Below are 20,153 nucleotides of genomic sequence, written 5' to 3'. Positions count from 1 at the left end.
TGGGAAGAGAGGAGACATTGGGAAGAGAGGAGACATTGGGAAGGAGAGTGGAGACATTGGGAAGGAGAGAGGAGACATTGGGAAGGAGAGTGGAGCCATTGGGAATTGAGGAGAGATTGGGAAGGAGAGGAGACATTGGGAAGGAGAGAGGAGACATTGGGAAGGAGAGGAGACATTGGGAAGGAGAGGGGAGACATTGGGAAGGAGAGGAGACATTGGGAAGAGAGGAGACATTGGGAAGGAGAGAGGAGACATTGGGAAGGAGAGGAGACATTGGGAAGGAGAGAGGAGACATTGGGAAGGAGAGAGGAGACATGGGAAGGAGAGGAGACATTGGGAAGAGAGGAGACACTGGGAAGGAGAGAGGAGACATTGGGAAGGAGAGAGGAGACATTTAGAAGGAGAGAGGAGACATTGGGAAGGAGAGGAGACATTGGGAAGGAAAGGAGACATTGGGAAGGAGAGAGGAGACATTGGGAAGAAGAGAGGAGACATTGGGAAGGAGAGAGGAGACATTGGGAAGGAGAGGGGAGACATTGGGAAGGAGAGGAGACATTGGGAAGGAGAGAGGAGACATTGGGAAGGAGAGAGGAGACATTGGGAAGGAGAGGAGACATTGGGAAGGAGAGGGGAGACATTGGGAAGGAGAGGAGATATTGGGAAGGAGAGGAGACATTGGGAAGGAGAGGGGAGACATTGGGAAGAGAGAGGAGACATTGGGAAGGAGAGAGGAGACATTGGGAAGGAGAGAGGAGACATTGGGAAGGAGAGAGGAGACATTGGGAAGGAGAGGAGACATTGGGAAGGAGAGAGGAGACATTGGGAAGGAGAGAGCAGACATTGAGAAGGAGAGGGGAGACATTGGGAGGGAGAGGAGACATTGGGAAGGAGAGGAGACATTGGGAAGGAGAGGAGACATTGGGAAGGAGAAAGGAGACATTGGGAAGAGAGAGGAGACATTGGGAGGGAGAGAGGAGACATTGGGAAGAGAGGAGACATTGGGAAGGAGAGAGGAGAGACATTGGGAAGGAGAGGAGACATTGGGAAGGAGAGTAGACATTGGGAAGGAGAGGAGACATTGAGAAGGAGACGAGACATTGGGAAGGAGAGAGGAGACATTGGGAAGAGAGGAGACATTGGGAAGAGAGGAGACATTGGGAAGGAGAGGACACATTGGGAAGAGAGGAAACATTGGGAAGGAGAGAGGAGACATTGGGAAGGAGAAGAGACATTGGGAAGGAGAGAGGAGACACTGGGAAGGAGAGAGGAGACATTGGGAAGGAGAGGAGACATTGGGAAGGAGAGAGGAGACATTGGGAAGAGAGAAGACATTGGGAAGGAGAGAGGAGACATTGGGAAGGAGAAAGGAGACATTGGGAAGGAGAGAGGAGACATTGGGAAGGAGAGGAGACATTGGGAAGGAGAGAGGAGACATTGGGAAGAGAGAGGAGACATTGGGAAGGAGAGGAGGCATTGGGAAGAGAGGAGACATTGGGAAGAGAGAGGAGACATTGGGAAGGAGGAGGCGGCATTGGGAAGAGAGGAGACATTGGGAAGGAGAGAGGAGGCATTGGGAAGAGAGGAGACATTGGGAAGGAGAGAGGAGACATTGGGAAGGAGAGAGGAGACATTGGGAAGAGTAGAGGAGACGTTGGGAAGGAGAGGAGACATTGGGAAGGAGAGAGGAGACATTGGGAAGGAGAGGAGACATTGGGAAGAGAAGAGACATTGGGAAGGAGAGAGGAGACATTGGGAAGGAGAGGAGACATTGGGAAGGAGAGAGGAGACATTGGGAAGAGAGGACACATTGGGAAGAGAGAGGAGACATTGGGAAGGAGAGAGGGGACATTGGGAAGAGAGAGGAGATATTGGGAAGGAGAGAGGGGACATTGCGAAGAGAGGAGACATTGGGAAGGAGAGAGGAGACATTGGGAAGGAGAGAGGAGACGTTGGGAAGGAGAGAGGAGACATTGGGAAGGAGAGAGGAGACATTGGGAAGAGAGAGGAGACATTGGGAAGGAGAGAGGAGACATTGGGAAGAGAGGAGACATTGGGAAGGAGAGAGGAGACAATGGGAAGGAGAGAGGAGACATTGGGAAGGAGAGAGGAGAGATTGGGAAGGAGAGAGGAGACATTGGGAAGGAGAGAGGAGACATTGGGAAGAGAGGAGACATTGGGAAGAGAGGAGACATTGGGAAGGAGAGGGGAGACATTGGGAAGGAGAGGAGACATTGGGAAGGAGAGAGGAGACACTGGGAAGAGAGGAGACATTGGGAAGGAGAGGAGAAAGATTGGGAAGGAGAGGAGAGAATGGGAAGGAGAGGAGAGAATGGGAAGGAGAGAGGAGAGATTGGGAAGGAGAGGAGACATTGGGAAGGAGAGGAGACATTGGGAAGAGAGGAGAGACATTGGGAAGGAGAGAGGAGACATTGGGAAGGAGAGAGGAGACATTGGGAAGGAGAGGAGACATTGGGAAGGAGAGGAGACATTGGGAAGGAGAGAGGAGACATTGGGAAGAAGAGAGGAGACATTGGGAAGGAGAGAGGAGACATTGGGAAGGAGAGGGGAGACATTGGGAAGGAGAGGAGACATTGGGAAGGAGAGAGGAGACATTGGGAAGGAGAGAGGAGAAATTGGGAAGGAGAGGAGACATTGGGAATGAGAGGGGAGACATTGGGAAGGAGAGGAGATATTGGGAAGGAGAGGAGACATTGGGAAGGAGAGGGGAGACATTGGGAAGAGAGAGGAGACATTGGGAAGAGAGAGGAGACATTGGGAAGGAGAGAGGAGACATTGGGAAGGAGAGAGGAGACAATGGGAAGGAGAGAGGAGACATTGGGAAGGAGAGAGGAGAGATTGGGAAGGAGAGAGGAGACATTGGGAAGGAGAGAGGAGACATTGGGAAGAGAGGAGACATTGGGAAGAGAGGAGACATTGGGAAGGAGAGGGGAGACATTGGGAAGGAGAGGAGACATTGGGAAGGAGAGAGGAGACACTGGGAAGAGAGGAGACATTGGGAAGGAGAGGAGAAAGATTGGGAAGGAGAGGAGAGAATGGGAAGGAGAGGAGAGAATGGGAAGGAGAGAGGAGAGATTGGGAAGGAGAGGAGACATTGGGAAGGAGAGGAGACATTGGGAAGAGAGGAGAGACATTGGGAAGGAGAGAGGAGACATTGGGAAGGAGAGAGGAGACATTGGGAAGGAGAGGAGACATTGGGAAGGAGAGGAGACATTGGGAAGGAGAGAGGAGACATTGGGAAGAAGAGAGGAGACATTGGGAAGGAGAGAGGAGACATTGGGAAGGAGAGGGGAGACATTGGGAAGGAGAGGAGACATTGGGAAGGAGAGAGGAGACATTGGGAAGGAGAGAGGAGAAATTGGGAAGGAGAGGAGACATTGGGAATGAGAGGGGAGACATTGGGAAGGAGAGGAGATATTGGGAAGGAGAGGAGACATTGGGAAGGAGAGGGGAGACATTGGGAAGAGAGAGGAGACATTGGGAAGAGAGAGGAGACATTGGGAAGGAGAGAGGAGACATTGGGAAGGAGAGAGGAGACATTGGGAAGGAGAGAGGAGACATTGGGAAGGAGAGGAGACATTGGGAAGGAGAGAGGAGACATTGGGAAGGAGAGAGGAGACATTGGGAAGGAGAGGAGACATTGAGAAGGAGAGTGGAGACATTGGGAGGGAGAGGAGACATTGGGAAGGAAAGGAGACATTGGGAAGGAGAAAGGAGACATTGGGAAGAGAGAGGAGACATTGGGAGGGAGAGAGGAGACATTGGGAAGAGAGGAGACATTGGGAAGGAGAGAGGAGAGACATTGGGAAGGAGAGGAGACATTGGGAAGGAGAGGAGACATTGGGAAGGAGAGGAGACATTGAGAAGGAGATGAGACATTGGGAAGGAGAGAGGAGACATTGGGAAGAGAGGAGACATTGGGAAGAGAGGAGACATTGGGAAGGAGAGGAGACATTGGGAAGAGAGGAAACATTGGGAAGGAGAGAGGAGACATTGGGAAGGAGAAGACACATTGGGAAGGAGAGAGGAGACACTGGGAAGGAGAGAGGAGACATTGGGAAGGAGAGGAGACATTGGGAAGGAGAGAGGAGACATTGGGAAGAGAGGAGACATTGGGAAGGAGAGAGGAGACATTGGGAAGGAGAGAGGAGACATTGGGAAGGAGAGGAGACATTGGGAAGGAGAGAGGAGACATTGGGAAGAGAGAGGAGACATTGGGAAGGAGAGGAGGCATTGGGAAGAGAGGAGACATTGGGAAGAGAGAGGAGACATTGGGAAGGAGGAGGCAGCATTGGGAAGAGAGGAGACATTGGGAAGGAGAGAGGAGACATTGGGAAGGAGAGAGGAGGCATTGGGAAGAGAGGAGACATTGGGAAGGAGAGAGGAGGCATTGGGAAGGAGAGAGGAGACATTGGGAAGGAGAGAGGAGACATTGGGAAGAGGAGAGGAGACGTTGGGAAGGAGAGGAGACATTGGGAAGGAGAGAGGAGACATTGGGAAGGAGAGGAGACATTGGGAAGAGAGGAGACATTGGGAAGGAGAGAGGAGACATTGGGAAGGAGAGGAGACATTGGGAAGGAGAGAGGAGACATTGGGAAGGAGAGAGGAGACATTGGGAAGAGAGGACACATTGGGAAGAGAGAGGAGACATTGGGAAGGAGAGAGGGGACATTGGGAAGAGAGAGGAGATATTGGGAAGGAGAGAGGGGACATTGCGAAGAGAGGAGACATTGGGAAGGAGAGAGGAGACATTGGGAAGGAGAGAGGAGACGTTGGGAAGGAGAGAGGAGACATTGGGAAGGAGAGAGGAGACATTGGGAAGAGAGAGGAGACATTGGGAAGGAGAGAGGAGACATTGGGAAGAGAGGAGACATTGGGAAGGAGAGAGGAGACAATGGGAAGGAGAGAGGTGACATTGGGAAGGAGAGAGGAGAGATTGGGAAGAGAGAGGAGACATTGGGAAGAGAGAGGAGACATTGGGAAGGAGAGAGGAGACATTGGGAAGGAGAGGAGATATTGGGAAGGAGAGAGGAGACATTGGGAAGAGAGGAGACATTGGGAAGGAGAGGAGACATTGGGAAGGAGAGAGGGGACATTGGGAAGAGAGGAGACATTGGGAAGGAGACAGGAGACATTGGGAAGGAGAGGAGACATTGGGAAGGAGAGGAGACATTGGGAAGAGAGGAGACATTGGGAAGGAGAGAGGAGACATTGGGAAGGAGAGAGGAGACATTGGGAAGGAGAGAGGAGACATTGGGAAGAGAGGAGACATTGGGAAGGAGAGAGGAGACATTGGGAAGGAGAGGAGACATTTGGAAGGAGAGAGGAGACTTTGGGAAGGAGAGAGGAGGCATTGGGAAGGAGAGAGGAGACATTGGGAAGGAGAGAGGGGACATTGGGAAGAGAGGAGACATTGGGAAGGAGAGAGGAGGCATTGGGAAGGAGGAGACATTGAGAAGAGAGGAGACATTGGGAAGGAGAGGAGAGATTGGGAAGGAGAGGAGACATTGGGAAGGAGAGAGGAGACATTGGGAAGGAGAGGAGACATTGGGAAGGAGAGAGGAGGCATTGGGAAGGAGAGAGGAGGCATTGGGAAGAGAGGAGACAATGGGAAGGAGAGGAGACATTGGGAAGGAGAGAGGAGACATTGGGAAGGAGTGAGGAGACATTGGGAAGGAGAGAGGAGACATTGGGAAGAGAGGAGGCATTGGGAAGAGAGGAGACATTGGGAAGGAGAGAGGAGACATTGGGAAGGAGAGAGGAGACATTGGGAAGAGAGGAGACATTGGGAAGGAGAGAGGAGACATTGGGAAGAGAGGAGACATTGGGAAGAGAGGAGACATTGGGAAGGAGAGAGCAGACATTGGGAAGAGAGGAGACATTGGGATGGAGAGGAGAGAGATTGGGAAGGAGAGGAGAGATTGGGAAGGAGAGAGGAGAGATTGGGAAGGAGAGGAGACATTGGGAAGGAGCAGAGACCTTTGGATGGAGAGAGGAGACATTGGGAAGAGAGGAGACATTGGGAAGGAGAGGAGACATTGGGAAGGAGTGGAGACAGGAGACATTGGGAAGGAGAGAGGAGACATTGGGAAGGAGAGAGGAGACATTGGGAAGAGAGGAGACATTGGGAAGGAGAGAGGAGACATTGGGAAGAGAGGAGACATTGGGAAGGAGAGGAGACATTGGGAAGGAGAGGAGACATTGGGAAGAGAGGCGACATTGGAAAGGAGAGAGGAGACATTGGGAAGAGAGGAGACATTGGGAAGGAGAGGAGAGACATTGGGAAGGAGAGAGGAGACATTGGGAATGAGAGGAGAGATTGGTAAGAGAGGAGACATTGGGAAGGAGAGAGGAGATATTGGGAAGGAGAGAGGAGACATTGGGAAGGAGAGGAGACATTGGGAAGGAGAGGAGAGAGATTGGGAAGGAGATGAGAGATTGGGAAGGAGAGGAGAGAGATTGGGAAGGAGAGGAGACATTGGGAAGGAGAGGAGACATTGGGAAGGAGAGAGGAGACATTGGGAAGAGAGGAGACATTGGGAAGGAGAGAGGAGACATTGGGAAGGAGAGGAGACATTGGGAAGGAGAGAGGAGACATTGGGAAGGAGAGAGGAGACATTGGGAAGAGAGGAGACATTGGGAAGAGAGGAGACATTGGGAAGAGAGGAGACATTGGGAAGGAGAGAGGAGACATTGGGAAGGAGAGAGGAGACATTGGGAAGGAGAGAGGAGACATTGGGAAGGAGAGGAGAGAGATTGGGAAGGAGAGGAGAGATTGGGAAGGAGAGAGGAGAGATTGGGAAGGAGAGGAGACATTGGGAAGGAGAGGAGACCTTTGGATGGAGAGAGGAGACATTGGGAAGAGAGGAGACATTGGGAAGGAGAGGAGACATTGGGAAGGAGTGGAGACAGGAGACATTGGGAAGGAGAGAGGAGACATTGGGAAGGAGAGAGGAGACATTGGGAAGAGAGGAGACATTGGGAAGGAGAGAGGAGACATTGGGAAGAGAGGAGACATTGGGAAGGAGAGAGGAGACAATCCGACGAGAGGAGACATTGGGAAGGAGAGAGGAGACATTGGGAAGAGAGGAGACATTGGGAAGGAGAGGAGAGACATTGGGAAGGAGAGAGGAGACATTGGGAAGGAGAGGAGAGATTGGTAAGTGAGGAGAGATTGGGTAGGAGAGAGGAGACATTGGGAAGGAGAGAGGAGACATTGGGAAGGAGAGAGGAGGCATTGGGAAGGAGAGAGGAGACATTGAGAAGAGAGGAGAGATTGTGAAGGAGAGGAGAGATTGTGAAGGAGAGGAGACATTGGGAAGGAGAGGAGACATTGGGAAGGAGAGAGGAGACATTGGGAAGAGAGGAGACATTGGGAAGGAGAGAGGAGACATTGGGAAGGAGAGGAGACATTGGGAAGGAGAGAGGAGACATTGGGAAGGAGAGAGGAGACATTGGGAAGAGAGGAGACAATGGGAAGGAGAGGAGACATTGGGAAGGAGAGAGGAGACATTGGGAAGAGAGGAGACATTGGGAAGAGAGGAGACATTGGGAAGGAGTGGAGACAGGAGACATTGGGAAGGAGAGAGGAGACATTGGGAAGGAGAGAGGAGACATTGGGAAGAGAGGAGACATTGGGAAGGAGAGAGGAGACATTGGGAAGAGAGGAGACATTGGGAAGGAGAGGAGACATTGGGAAGAGAGGAGACATTGGGAAGGAGAGAGGAGACATTGGGAAGGAGAGAGGAGACATTGGGAAGGAGAGAGGAGACATTGGGTAGAGAGGAGACATTGGGAAGGAGAGAGGAGACATTGGGAAGGGAGGAGACATTGGGAAGAGAGGAGACATTGGGAAGGAGAGAGGAGACATTGGGAAGGAGAGAGGAGACATTGGGAAGAGAGGAGAGATTGGGAAGGAGAGGAGAGAGATTGGGAAGGAGAGGAGAGATTGGGAAGGAGAGAGGAGAGATTGGGAAGGAGAGAGGAGACATTGGGAAGAGAGGAGACATTGGGAAGGAGAGAGGAGACATTGGGAAGGAGAGAGGAGACATTGGGAAGAGAGGAGACATTGGGAAGGAGAGAGGAGACATTACGAGGAGAGGAGACATTGGGAAGGAGAGAGGAGACATTGGGAAGGAGAGGAGAGACATTGGGAAGGAGAGAGGAGACATTGGGAAGGAGAGGAGAGATTGGTAAGAGAGGAGACATTGGGAAGGAGAGAGGAGACATTGGGAAGGAGAGAGGAGACATTGGGAAGAGAGGAGACATTGGGAAGGAGAGGAGACATTGGGAAGGAGAGAGGAGACATTGGGAAGGAGAGAGGAGACATTGGGAAGAGAGGAGACATTGGGAAGGAGAGAGGAGACATCGGGAAGAGAGGAGACATTGGGAAGGAGGGAGGAGACATTGGGAAGAGAGGAGACATTGGGAAGGAGAGAGGAGACATTGGGAAGGAGAGGAGACATTGGGAAGGAGAGAGGAGACATTGGGAAGAGAGGAGACAATGGGAAGGAGAGGAGACATTGGGAAGGAGAGAGGAGACATTGGGAAGAGGAGACATTGGGAAGAGAGGAGACATTGGGAAGAGAGGAGACATTGGGAAGGAGAGAGGAGACATTGGGAAGAGAGGAGACATTGGGAAGGAGAGGAGACATTGGGAAGAGAGGAGACATTGGGAAGGAGAGAGGAGACATTGGGAAGGAGAGAGGAGACATTGGGAAGGAGAGAGGAGACATTGGGAAGAGAGGAGACATTGGGAAGGAGAGAGGAGACATTGGGAAGAGAGGAGACATTGGGAAGGAGAGAGGAGACATTGGGAAGAGAGGAGATATTGGGAAGGAGAGAGGAGACATTGGGAAGAGAGGAGACATTGGGAAGGAGAGAGGAGACATTGGGAAGGAGAGGAGACATTGGGAAGGAGAGAGGAGACATTGGGAAGAGAGGAGACAATGGGAAGGAGAGGAGACATTGGGAAGGAGAGAGGAGACATTGGGAAGAGAGGAGACATTGGGAAGAGAGGAGACATTGGGAAGGAGAGAGGAGACATTGGGAAGAGAGGAGACATTGGGAAGGAGAGGAGACATTGGGAAGAGAGGAGACATTGGGAAGGAGAGAGGAGACATTGGGAAGGAGAGAGGAGACATTGGGAAGGAGAGAGGAGACATTGGGAAGAGAGGAGACATTGGGAAGGAGAGAGGAGACATTGGGAAGAGGAGACATTGGGAAGGAGAGAGGAGACATTGGGAAGAGAGGAGACATTGGGAAGGAGAGAGGAGACATTGGGAAGGAGAGGAGACATTGGGAAGGAGAGAGGAGACATTGGGAAGAGAGGAGACAATGGGAAGGAGAGGAGACATTGGGAAGGAGAGAGGAGACATTGGGAAGAGAGGAGACATTGGGAAGAGAGGAGACATTGGGAAGGAGAGAGGAGACATTGGGAAGAGAGGAGACATTGGGAAGGAGAGAGGAGACATTGGGAAGAGAGGAGACATTGGGAAGGAGAGAGGAGACATTGGGAAGGAGAGGAGACATTGGGAAGGAGAGAGGAGACATTGGGAAGAGAGGAGACAATGGGAAGGAGAGGAGACATTGGGAAGGAGAGAGGAGACATTGGGAAGAGAGGAGACATTGGGAAGAGAGGAGACATTGGGAAGAGAGGAGACATTGGGAAGGAGAGAGGAGGCATTGGGAAGAGAGGAGACATTGGGAAGGAGAGAGGAGACATTGGGAAGGAGAGAGGAGACATTGGGAAGAGAGGAGACATTGGGAAGGAGAGGAGACATTGGGAAGGAGTGGAGACAGGAGACATTGGGAAGGAGAGAGGAGACATTGGGAAGGAGAGAGGAGACATTGGGAAGAGAGGAGACATTGGGAAGGAGAGAGGAGACATTGGGAAGGAGAGGAGACATTTGGAAGAGAGGAGTCATTGGGAAGGAGAGAGGAGACATTGGGAAGAGAGGAGACATTGGGAAGGAGAGGAGAGACATTGGGAAGGAGAGAGGAGACATTGGGAAGGAGAGGAGAGATTGGTAAGAGAGGAGACATTGGGAAGGAGAGAGGAGACATTGGGAAGGAGAGAGGAGACATTGGGAAGGAGAGAGGAGGCTTTGGGAAGGAGAGAGGAGACATTGAGAAGAGAGGAGACATTGGGGAGGAGAGATTGGGAAGGAGAGGAGAGATTGGGAAGGAGAGGAGACATTGGGAAGGAGAGGAGACATTGGGAAGGAGAGAGGAGACATTGGGAAGAGAGGAGACATTGGGAAGAGAGGAGACATTGGGAAGGAGAGAGGAGACATTGGGAAGAGAGGAGACATTGGGAAGGAGAGAGGAGACATTGGGAAGGAGAGAGGAGACATTGGGAAGGAGAGAGGAGACATTGGGAAGAGAGGAGACATTGGGAAGGAGAGGAGAGAGATTGGGAAGGAGAGGAGAGATTGGGGAGGAGAGATTGGGAAGGAGAGGAGACATTGGGAAGGAGAGGAGACCTTTGGATGGAGAGAGGAGACATTGGGAAGAGAGGAGACATTGCGAAGGAGAGGAGACATTGGGAAGGAGTGGAGACAGGAGACATTGGGAAGGAGAGAGGAGACATTGGGAAGGAGAGAGGAGACATTGGGAAGGAGAGAGGAGACATTGGGAAGGAGAGAGGAGACATTGGGAAGGAGAGAGGAGACATTGGGAAGAGAGGAGACATTGGGAAGGAGAGGAGAGACATTGGGAAGGAGAGGAGAGAGATTCGGAAGGAGAGGAGAGAGATTGGGAAGGAGAGGAGAGAGATTCGGAAGGAGAGGAGAGAGATTGGGAAGGAGAGGAGACATTGGGAAGGAGAGGAGACATTGGGAAGGAGAGAGGAGACATTGGGAAGAGAGGAGACATTGGGAAGGAGAGAGGAGACATTGGGAAGGAGAGGAGACATCGGGAAGAGAGGAGACAATGGGAAGGAGAGGAGACATTGGGAAGGAGAGAGGAGACATTGGGAAGAGAGGAGACAGTGGGAAGGAGAGAGGAGACATTGCGAAGAGAGGAGACATTGGGAAGGAGAGAGGAGACATTGGGAAGAGAGGAGACATTGGGAAGGAGAGGAGAGACATTGGGAAGGAGAGAGGAGACATTGGGAAGGAGAGGAGAGATTGGTAAGTGAGGAGAGATTGGGAAGGAGAGAGGAGACATTGGGAAGGAGAGAGGAGGCATTGGGAAGGAGAGAGGAGACATTGAGAAGAGAGGAGACATTGGGAAGGAGAGGAGAGATTGGGAAGGAGAGGAGACATTGGGAAGGAGAGGAGACATTGGGAAGGAGAGAGGAGACATTGGGAAGAGAGGAGACATTGGGAAGGAGAGAGGAGACATTGGGAAGGAGAGGAGACATTGGGAAGGAGAGAGGAGACATTGGGAAGGAGAGAGGAGACATTGGGAAGAGAGGAGACAATGGGAAGGAGAGGAGACATTGGGAAGGAGAGAGGAGACATTGGGAAGAGAAGAGACATTGGGAAGGAGAGAGGAGACATTGGGAAGAGAGGGGACATTGGGAAGAGAGGAGACATTGGGAAGGAGAGAGGAGACATTGGGAAGGAGAGGAGACATTGGGAAGGAGAGAGGAGACATTGGGAAGAGAGGAGACATTGGGAAGGAGAGGAGAGAGATTGGGAAGGAGAGGAGAGATTGGGAAGGAGAGAGGAGACATTGGGAAGAGAGGAGACATTGGGAAGGAGAGGAGACATTGGGAAGGAGTGGAGACAGGAGACATTGGGAAGGAGAGAGGAGACATTGGGAAGGAGAGAGGAGACATTGGGAAGAGAGGAGACATTGGGAAGGAGAGAGGAGACATTGGGAAGAGAGGAGACATTGGGAAGGAGAGGAGACATTGGGAAGAGAGGAGACATTGGGAAGGAGAGAGGAGACATTGGGAAGGAGAGAGGAGACATTGGGTAGAGAGGAGACATTGGGAAGGAGAGAGGAGACATTGGGAAGAGAGGAGACATTGGGAAGAGAGGAGACATTGGGAAGGAGAGAGGAGACATTGGGAAGGAGAGAGGAGACATTGGGAAGAGAGGAGACATTGGGAAGGAGAGGAGAGAGATTGGGAAGGAGAGGAGAGATTGGGAAGGAGAGAGGAGAGATTGGGAAGGAGATAGGAGACATTGGGAAGAGAGGAGACATTGGGAAGGAGAGAGGAGACATTGGGAAGGAGAGAGGAGACATTGGGAAGAGAGGAGACATTGGGAAGGAGAGAGGAGACATTGGGAAGGAGAGAGGAGACATTGGGAAGAGAGGAGACATTGGGAAGGAGAGGAGAGACATTGGGAAGGAGAGAGGAGACATTGGGAAGGAGCGGAGAGATTGGTAAGAGAGGAGACATTGGGAAGGAGAGAGGAGACATTGGGAAGGAGAGAGGAGACATTGGGAAGGAGAGAGGAGACATTGGGAAGGAGAGAGGAGACATTGGGAAGGAGAGAGGAGACATTGGGAAGGAGAGAGGAGACATTGGGAAGAGGAGACATTGGGAAGGAGAGAGGAGACATTGGGAAGAGAGGAGACATTGGGAAGGAGAGAGGAGACATTGGGAAGAGAGGAGACATTGGGAAGGAGAGAGGAGACATTGGGAAGGAGAGGAGACATTGGGAAGGAGAGAGGAGACATTGGGAAGAGAGGAGACAATGGGAAGGAGAGGAGACATTGGGAAGGAGAGAGGAGACATTGGGAAGAGAGGAGACATTGGGAAGAGAGGAGACATTGGGAAGAGAGGAGACATTGGGAAGGAGAGAGGAGACATTGGGAAGAGAGGAGACATTGGGAAGGAGAGGAGACATTGGGAAGAGAGGAGACATTGGGAAGGAGAGAGGAGACATTGGGAAGGAGAGAGGAGACTTTGGGAAGAGAGGAGACATTGGGAAGGAGAGAGGAGACATTGGGAAGAGAGGAGACATTGGGAAGGAGAGGAGACATTGGGAAGAGAGGAGACATTGGGAAGGAGACAGGAGACATTGGGAAGGAGAGAGGAGACATTGGGAAGGAGAGAGGAGACATTGGGAAGAGAGGAGACATTGGGAAGGAGAGAGGAGACATTGGGAAGAGAGGAGACATTGGGAAGGAGAGGAGACATTGGGAAGGAGAGGAGACATTGGGAAGGAGTGGAGACAGGAGACATTGGGAAGGAGAGAGGGGACATTGGGAAGAGAGGAGACATTGGGAAGGAGACAGGAGACATTGGGAAGGAGAGGAGATATTGGGAAGGAGAGAGGAGACATTGGGAAGAGAGAGGAGACATTGGGAAGGAGAGGAGACATTGGGAAGGAGAGAGGAGACATTGGGAAGAGAGGAGACATTGGGAAGGAGAGGAGACATTGGGAAGGAGAGAGGAGGCATTGGGAAGGAGAGAGGAGACATTGGGAAGAGAGGAGACAATGGGAAGGAGAGGAGACATTGGGAAGGAGAGAGGAGACATTGGGAAGGAGAGAGGAGACATTGGGAAGGAGAGAGGAGACATTGGGAAGAGAGGAGGCATTGGGAAGAGAGGAGACATTGGGAAGGAGAGAGGAGGCATTGGGAAGGAGAGAGGAGACATTGGGAAGAGAGGAGACATTGGGAAGGAGAGAGGAGACATTGGGAAGGAGAGGAGAGAGATTGGGAAGGAGAGGAGAGATTGGGAAGGAGAGGAGAGAGATTGGGAAGGAGAGGAGAGAGATTGGGAAGGAGAGGAGACATTGGGAAGAGAGGAGACATTGGGAAGGAGAGAGGAGACATTGGGAAGGAGAGAGGAGACATTGGGAAGGAGAGAGGAGACATTGGGAAGAGAGAGGAGACATTGGGAAGGAGAGAGGGGACATTGGGAAGAGAGGAGACATTGGGAAGGAGACAGGAGACATTGGGAAGGAGAGAGGAGACATTGGGAAGGAGAGAGGAGACATTGGGAAGGAGAGAGGAGACATTGGGAAGGAGAGAGGAGACATTGGGAAGGAGAGAGGAGACATTGAGAAGAGAGGAGACATTGGGAAGGAGAGGAGAGATTGGGAAGGAGAGGAGACATTGGGAAGGAGAGGAGACATTGGGAAGAGAGGAGGCATTGGGAAGGAGAGAGGAGACATTGGGAAGGAGAGGAGACATTGGGAAGGAGAGAGGAGGCATTGGGAAGGAGAGTGGAGACATTGGGAAGGAGAGAGGAGACATTGGGAAGAGAGGAGGCATTGGGAAGAGAGGAGACATTGGGAAGGAGAGAGGAGACATTGGGAAGGAGAGAGGAGACATTGGGGAGAGAGGAGACATTGGGAAGAGAGGAGACATTGGGAAGGAGAGAGGAGACATTGGGAAGGAGAGAGGAGACACTGGGAAGAGAGGAGACATTGGGAAGGAGAGGAGAGATTGGGAAGGAGAGAGGAGAGATTGGGAAGGAGAGGAGAGATTGGGAAGGAGAGGAGACCTTTGGATGGAGAGAGGAGACATTGGGAAGAGAGGAGACATTGGGAAGGAGAGAGGAGACATTGGGAAGGAGAGAGGAGACATTGGGAAGAGAGGAGACATTGGGAAGGAGAGAGGAGACATTGGGAAGAGAGGAGACATTTGGAAGGAGAGAGGAGACATTGGGAAGGAGAGGAGAGACATTGGGAAGGAGAGAGGAGACATTGGGAAGGAGAGGAGAGATTGGTAAGAGAGGAGACATTGGGAAGGAGAGAGGAGGCATTGGGAAGGAGAGAGGAGACATTGGGAAGGAGAGGAGACATTGGGAAGGAGAGGAGAGAGATTGGGAAGGAGAGGAGACATTGGGAAGGAGAGGAGACATTGGGAAGGAGAGGAGACATTGGGAAGGAGAAAGGAGACATTGGGAAGAGAGGTGACATTGGGAAGGAGAGAGGAGACATTGGGAAGGAGAGGAGACATTGGGAAGGAGAGAGGAGACATTGGGAAGGAGAGAGGAGACATCGGGAAGAGAGGAGACAATGGGAAGGAGAGGAGACATTGGGAAGGAGAGAGGAGACATTGGGAAGGAGAGAGGAGACATTGGGAAGGAGAGAGGAGACATTGGGAAGGAGAGAGGAGACATTGGGAAGGAGAGAGGAGACATTGGGAAGGAGAGAGGAGACATTGGGAAGAGAGGAGACATTGGGAAGAGAGGAGACATTGGGAAGGGAGGAGACATTGGGAATGGAGGAGACATTGGGAAGGAGAGAGGAGACATTGGGAAGAGAGGAGACATTGGGAAGGAGAGGAGAGAGATTGGGAAGGAGAGGAGAGATTGGGAAGGAGAGAGGAGAGATTGGGAAGGAGAGAGGAGACATTGGGAAGGAGAGGAGACATTGGGAAGGAGAGGAGACATTGGGAAGGAGAGAGGAGACATTGGGAAGGAGAGAGGAGACATCGGGAAGAGAGGAGACAATGGGAAGGAGAGGAGACATTGGGAAGGAGAGAGGAGACATTGGGAAGAAGAGAGGAGACATTGGGAAGGAGAGAGGAGACATTGGGAAGGAGAGAGGAGACATTGGGAAGAGAGGAGACATTGGGAAGAGAGGAGACATTGGGAAGGATAGAGGAGACATTGGGAAGGAGAGAGGAGACATTGCGAAGGAGAGAGGAGACATTGGGAAGGAGAGGAGAGAGATTGGGAAGGAGAGGAGAGATTGGGAAGGAGAGAGGAGAGATTGGGAAGGAGAGGAGACATTGGGAAGGAGAGGAGACCTTTGGATGGATGAGGAGACATTGGGAAGAGAGGAGACATTGGGAAGGAGTGGAGACAGGAGACATTGGGAAGGAGAGAGGAGACATTGGGAAGGAGAGAGGAGACATTGGGAAGAGAGGAGACATTGGGAAGGAGAGAGGAGACATTGGGAAGGAGAGGAGACATTGGGAAGGAGAGAGGAGACATTGGGAAGGAGAGGAGACATTGGGAAGGAGAGAGGAGACATTGGGAAGGAGAGAGGAGACATTGGGAAGGAGAGAGGAGACATTGGGAAGAGAGGAGACATTGGGAAGGAGAGAGGAGACATTGGGAAGGAGAGAGGAAACATTGGGAAGAGAGGAGACATTGGGAAGGAGAGAGGAGACATTGGGAAGGAGAGGAGACATTGGGAAGAGAGGAGACATTGGGAAGAGAGGAGACATTGGGAAGGAGGGAGGAGACATTGGGAAGAGAGGAGACATTGGGAAGAGAGGAGACATTGGGAAGGGGAGAGGAGACATTGGGAAGGAGGGGAGACATTGGGAAGAGAGGAGACATTGGGAAGAGAGGAGACATTGGGAAGGAGAGGAGACATTGGGAAGGAGAGGAGACATTGGGAAGGAGAGAGGAGACATTGGGAAGGAGAGGAGACAGTGGGAAGGAGAGAGGAGACATTGGGAAGGAGAGAGGAGACATTGGGAAGGAGAGAGGAGACATTGGGAAGAGAGGAGACATTGGGAAGGAGAGAGGAGACATTGGGAAGGAGAGAGGAGACATTGGGAAGAAGAGAGGAGACATTTGGAAGGAGAGAGGAGGCATTGGGAAGGAGAGAGGAGACATTGGGAAGAGAGGAGACATTGGGAAGGAGAGAGGAGACACTGGGAAGAAGGGACACTGGGATGGGGTTAACGATCAAATTCTGAGAATAAGGCACAGATCTGTAGAAAAACATGCCCAGGTTTTGGACAGAAACAGGAGCGAGGTCGGTAGCATCTCTGAACGTGGCAAAGATCCAATCAATTCATTTCCCCCTGAACGCGAGTCGTACCTTCATCGGGGAGATGTGTGAGTGCGAGACGTAGCCGTGGACGTTCTCAATTTGTGACAGGTTCTTCTCTGAAACATGAACGAGTTCCGGCCCTTTCATCTGATTGGGTAGGTGCGCTGGACTGTGCTCCAAGGGCGGAGTGTCTTCATCTTGGTACCGATATTTCTGGAAGAAGATCAGCGGCAAAGGGTCACCTTTTGTTCAAAGCCCAGTGCTGTGACTGAATTTAAACATTATCAATACAGACGTAGATCTCGCCGAAACCGTGGTGCCTTCATTGTACTGTACGCCAGTGTTATACAGTGATAGACCTGTACCCAGCAGTACTGTACCCATGTTATACAGTGACAGACCTGTACCCACCAGTACTGTACCCCAGTGTTGTACAATGACAGACCTGTACCCACCAGTACTGTACCCCAGCGTTGTACAATGACAGACCTGACCCACCAGTACTGTACCCCAGTGTTTTACAGTGACAGACCTGTACCCACCAGTACTGTACCCCAGTGTTAGTGACAGGCCTGTATCCACCAGTACTGTACCCCAGTGTGAAACAGTGACAGACCTGTACCCACCAGTACTGTACCCCAGTGTTGTACAATGACAGACCTGTACCCACCAGTACTGTACCCCAGCGTTGTACAATGACAGACCTGACCCACCAGTACTGTACCCCAGTGTTATACAGTGACAGACCTGTACCCACCAGTACTGTGCCCCAGTGTTAGTGACAGACCTGTATCCACCAGTACTGTACCCCAGTGTTATACAGTGACAGACCTGTACCCACCAGTACTGTACCCCAGTGTTATACAGTGACAGACCTGTACCCACCAGTGCTGTACCCCAGTGTTATACAGTGACAGACCTGTACCCACCAGTACTGTACCCCAGTGTTGTACAATGACAGACCTGTATCCACCAGTACTGTACCCCAGTGTTATACAGTGACAGACCTGTACCCACCAGTACTGTACCCCAGTGTTATACAGTGACAGACCTGTACCCACCAGTACTGTACCCCAGTGTTATACAGCGACAGACCTGTACCCACCAGTACTGTACCCCAGTGTTATACAGTGACAGACCTGTGCCCACCAGTACTGTACCCCAGTGTTATACAGTGACGGACCTGTACCCACCAGTACTGTACCCCAGTGTTATACAGCGACAGACCTGTCACCACCAGTACTGTACCCCAGTGTAATACAGCAACAGACCTGTACCCACGAGTACTGTATCCCAGTGTTATACAGTTACAGACCTGTACCCACCAGTACTGTACCCCAGTGTTATACAGCGACAGACCTGTACCCACCAGGACTGTACCCCAGTGTTATACAGCGACAGACCTGTACCCACCAGTACTGCACCCGTGTTATACAGTGACAGACCTGCACCCACCAGTACTGTACGCCAGTGTTATACATTAACAGACCTACACCCACCAGTACTGTACGCCAGTGTTATACAGTGACAGACCTGTACCCACCAGTACTGTACCCCAGTGTTAGTGACAGACCTGTACCCACCAGTACTGTACCACTGTGTTATACAGTGACAGACTTGTACCCACCAGTACTGTACCCCAGTGTTATACAGTGACAGACCTGTACCCACCAGTACTGCACCAGTGTTATACAGCGACAGAGCTGTACCCACCAGTACTGTACCCGTGTTAGTGACAGACCTGTACCCACGAGTACTGTACCACTGTGTTATACAGTGACAGACTTGTACCCACCAGTACTGTACCCCAGTGTTATACAGTGACAGACCTGTACCCACCAGTACTGTACCCCAGTGTTATACAGCGACAGACCTGTACCCACCAGTACTGTACCCCAGTGTTATACAGTGACAGACCTGTGCCCACCAGTACTGTACCCCAGTGTTATACAGTGACGGACCTGTACCCACCAGTACTGTACCCCAGTGTTATACAGCGACAGACCTGTCAACACCAGTACTGTACCCCAGTGTAATACAGCAACAGACCTGTACCCACGAGTACTGTATCCCAGTGTTATACAGTTACAGACCTGTACCCACCAGTACTGTACCCCAGTGTTATACAGCGACAGACCTGTACCCACCAGGACTGTACCCCAGTGTTATACAGCGACAGAACTGTACCCACCAGTACTGTACCCGTGTTATACAGTGACAGACCTGCACCCACCAGTACTGTACGCCAGTGTTATACATAAACAGACCTGCACCCACCAGTACTGTACGCCAGTGTTATACACTGACAGACCTGTACCCACCAGTACTGTACCCCAGTGTTAGTGACAGACCTGTACCCACCAGTACTGTACCACTGTGTTATACAGTGACAGACTTGTACCCACCAGTACTGTACCCCAGTGTTATACAGTGACAGACCTGTACCCACCAGTACTGCACCAGTGTTATACAGTGACAGACCTGTACCCACCAGTACTGTACCCGTGTTAGTGACAGACCTGTACCCACGAGTACTGTACCCCAGTGTTATACAGTGACAGACCTGTACCCACCAGAACTGTACCCCAGTGTTATACAGTGACAGACCTGTCCCCACCAGCACTTTACCCCAGTGTTATACAGTGACAGACCTGTACCCACCAGTACTGCACCCGTGTTATACAGTGACAGGCCTGTACCCACCAGTACTGTACCCGTGTTATACAGTGACAGACCTGTACCCACCAGTAATGTACCCCAGTGTTATACAGTGACAGACCTGTGCCCACCAGTACAGTACCCCAGTGTTATACAGTGACAGACCTGTACCCACCAGTACTGTACCCCAGTGTTATACAGTGACAGACCTGTACCCACCAGTACTGTACCCCAGTGTTATAGTGACAGACCTGTACCCACCAGGACTGTACCCGTGTTATAGTGACAGACCTGTACCCACCAGACATGTACGCCAATATTATACAGTGACAGACCTGTGCCCACCAGTACTGTACCCCAGTGTTATAGAGTGACAGGCCTGTATCCACCAGTACTGTACCCCAGTGATATAGAGTGACAGGCCTGTATCCACCAGTACTGTACCCCAGTGTTATAGTGACAGACCTGTCCCCACCAGTACTGTACTCCAGTGTTATACAGTGACACTGCTGTACCCACCAGTACTGTACCCGTGTCATACAGTGACAGACCTGTACCCACCAGTACTGTACCTGTTATACAGAGACCGACCTGTACCCACCAGTACTGTACCCCAGTGTTATACAGTGACAGACCTGTACCCACCAGTACTGTACCCGTGTTATACAGTGACAGACCTGTACCCACCAGCACTGTACGCCAGTGTTATACATTAACAGACCTGTACCCACCAGTACTGTACGCCAGTGTTATACAGTGACAGACCTGTACCCACCAGTACTGTACCCGTGTTAGTGACAGACCTGTACCCACGAGTACTGTACCCCAGTG

General features: G+C 51.6%; 1 protein-coding gene across 1 annotated transcript in view; it reads right to left on the bottom strand.

The window, feature by feature from the left end:
* Positions 1 to 20,153, bottom strand: part of LOC147091124 (disks large homolog 4) — a 683,309-nt gene that overhangs the window by 190,808 nt on the left and 472,348 nt on the right. The window contains exon 2 of the mRNA XM_085977591.1: positions 16,713 to 16,877. Coding sequence (XP_085833717.1) covers positions 16,713 to 16,877 — 165 coding nt within the window. The remainder of the gene's footprint in view (positions 1 to 16,712; positions 16,878 to 20,153) is intronic.

The sequence above is a fragment of the Somniosus microcephalus genome, unplaced genomic scaffold (genome assembly GCF_052327205.1).
Source record: "Somniosus microcephalus isolate GS21.2 unplaced genomic scaffold, FLI_Smic_1.0 unresolved_chr4, whole genome shotgun sequence".
In the NCBI taxonomy this organism is placed as follows: Eukaryota; Metazoa; Chordata; class Chondrichthyes; order Squaliformes; family Somniosidae; genus Somniosus; species Somniosus microcephalus.
Note: the sequence above shows the minus strand (reverse complement) of the source record. Positions and strands in the feature narration are given on the sequence as shown.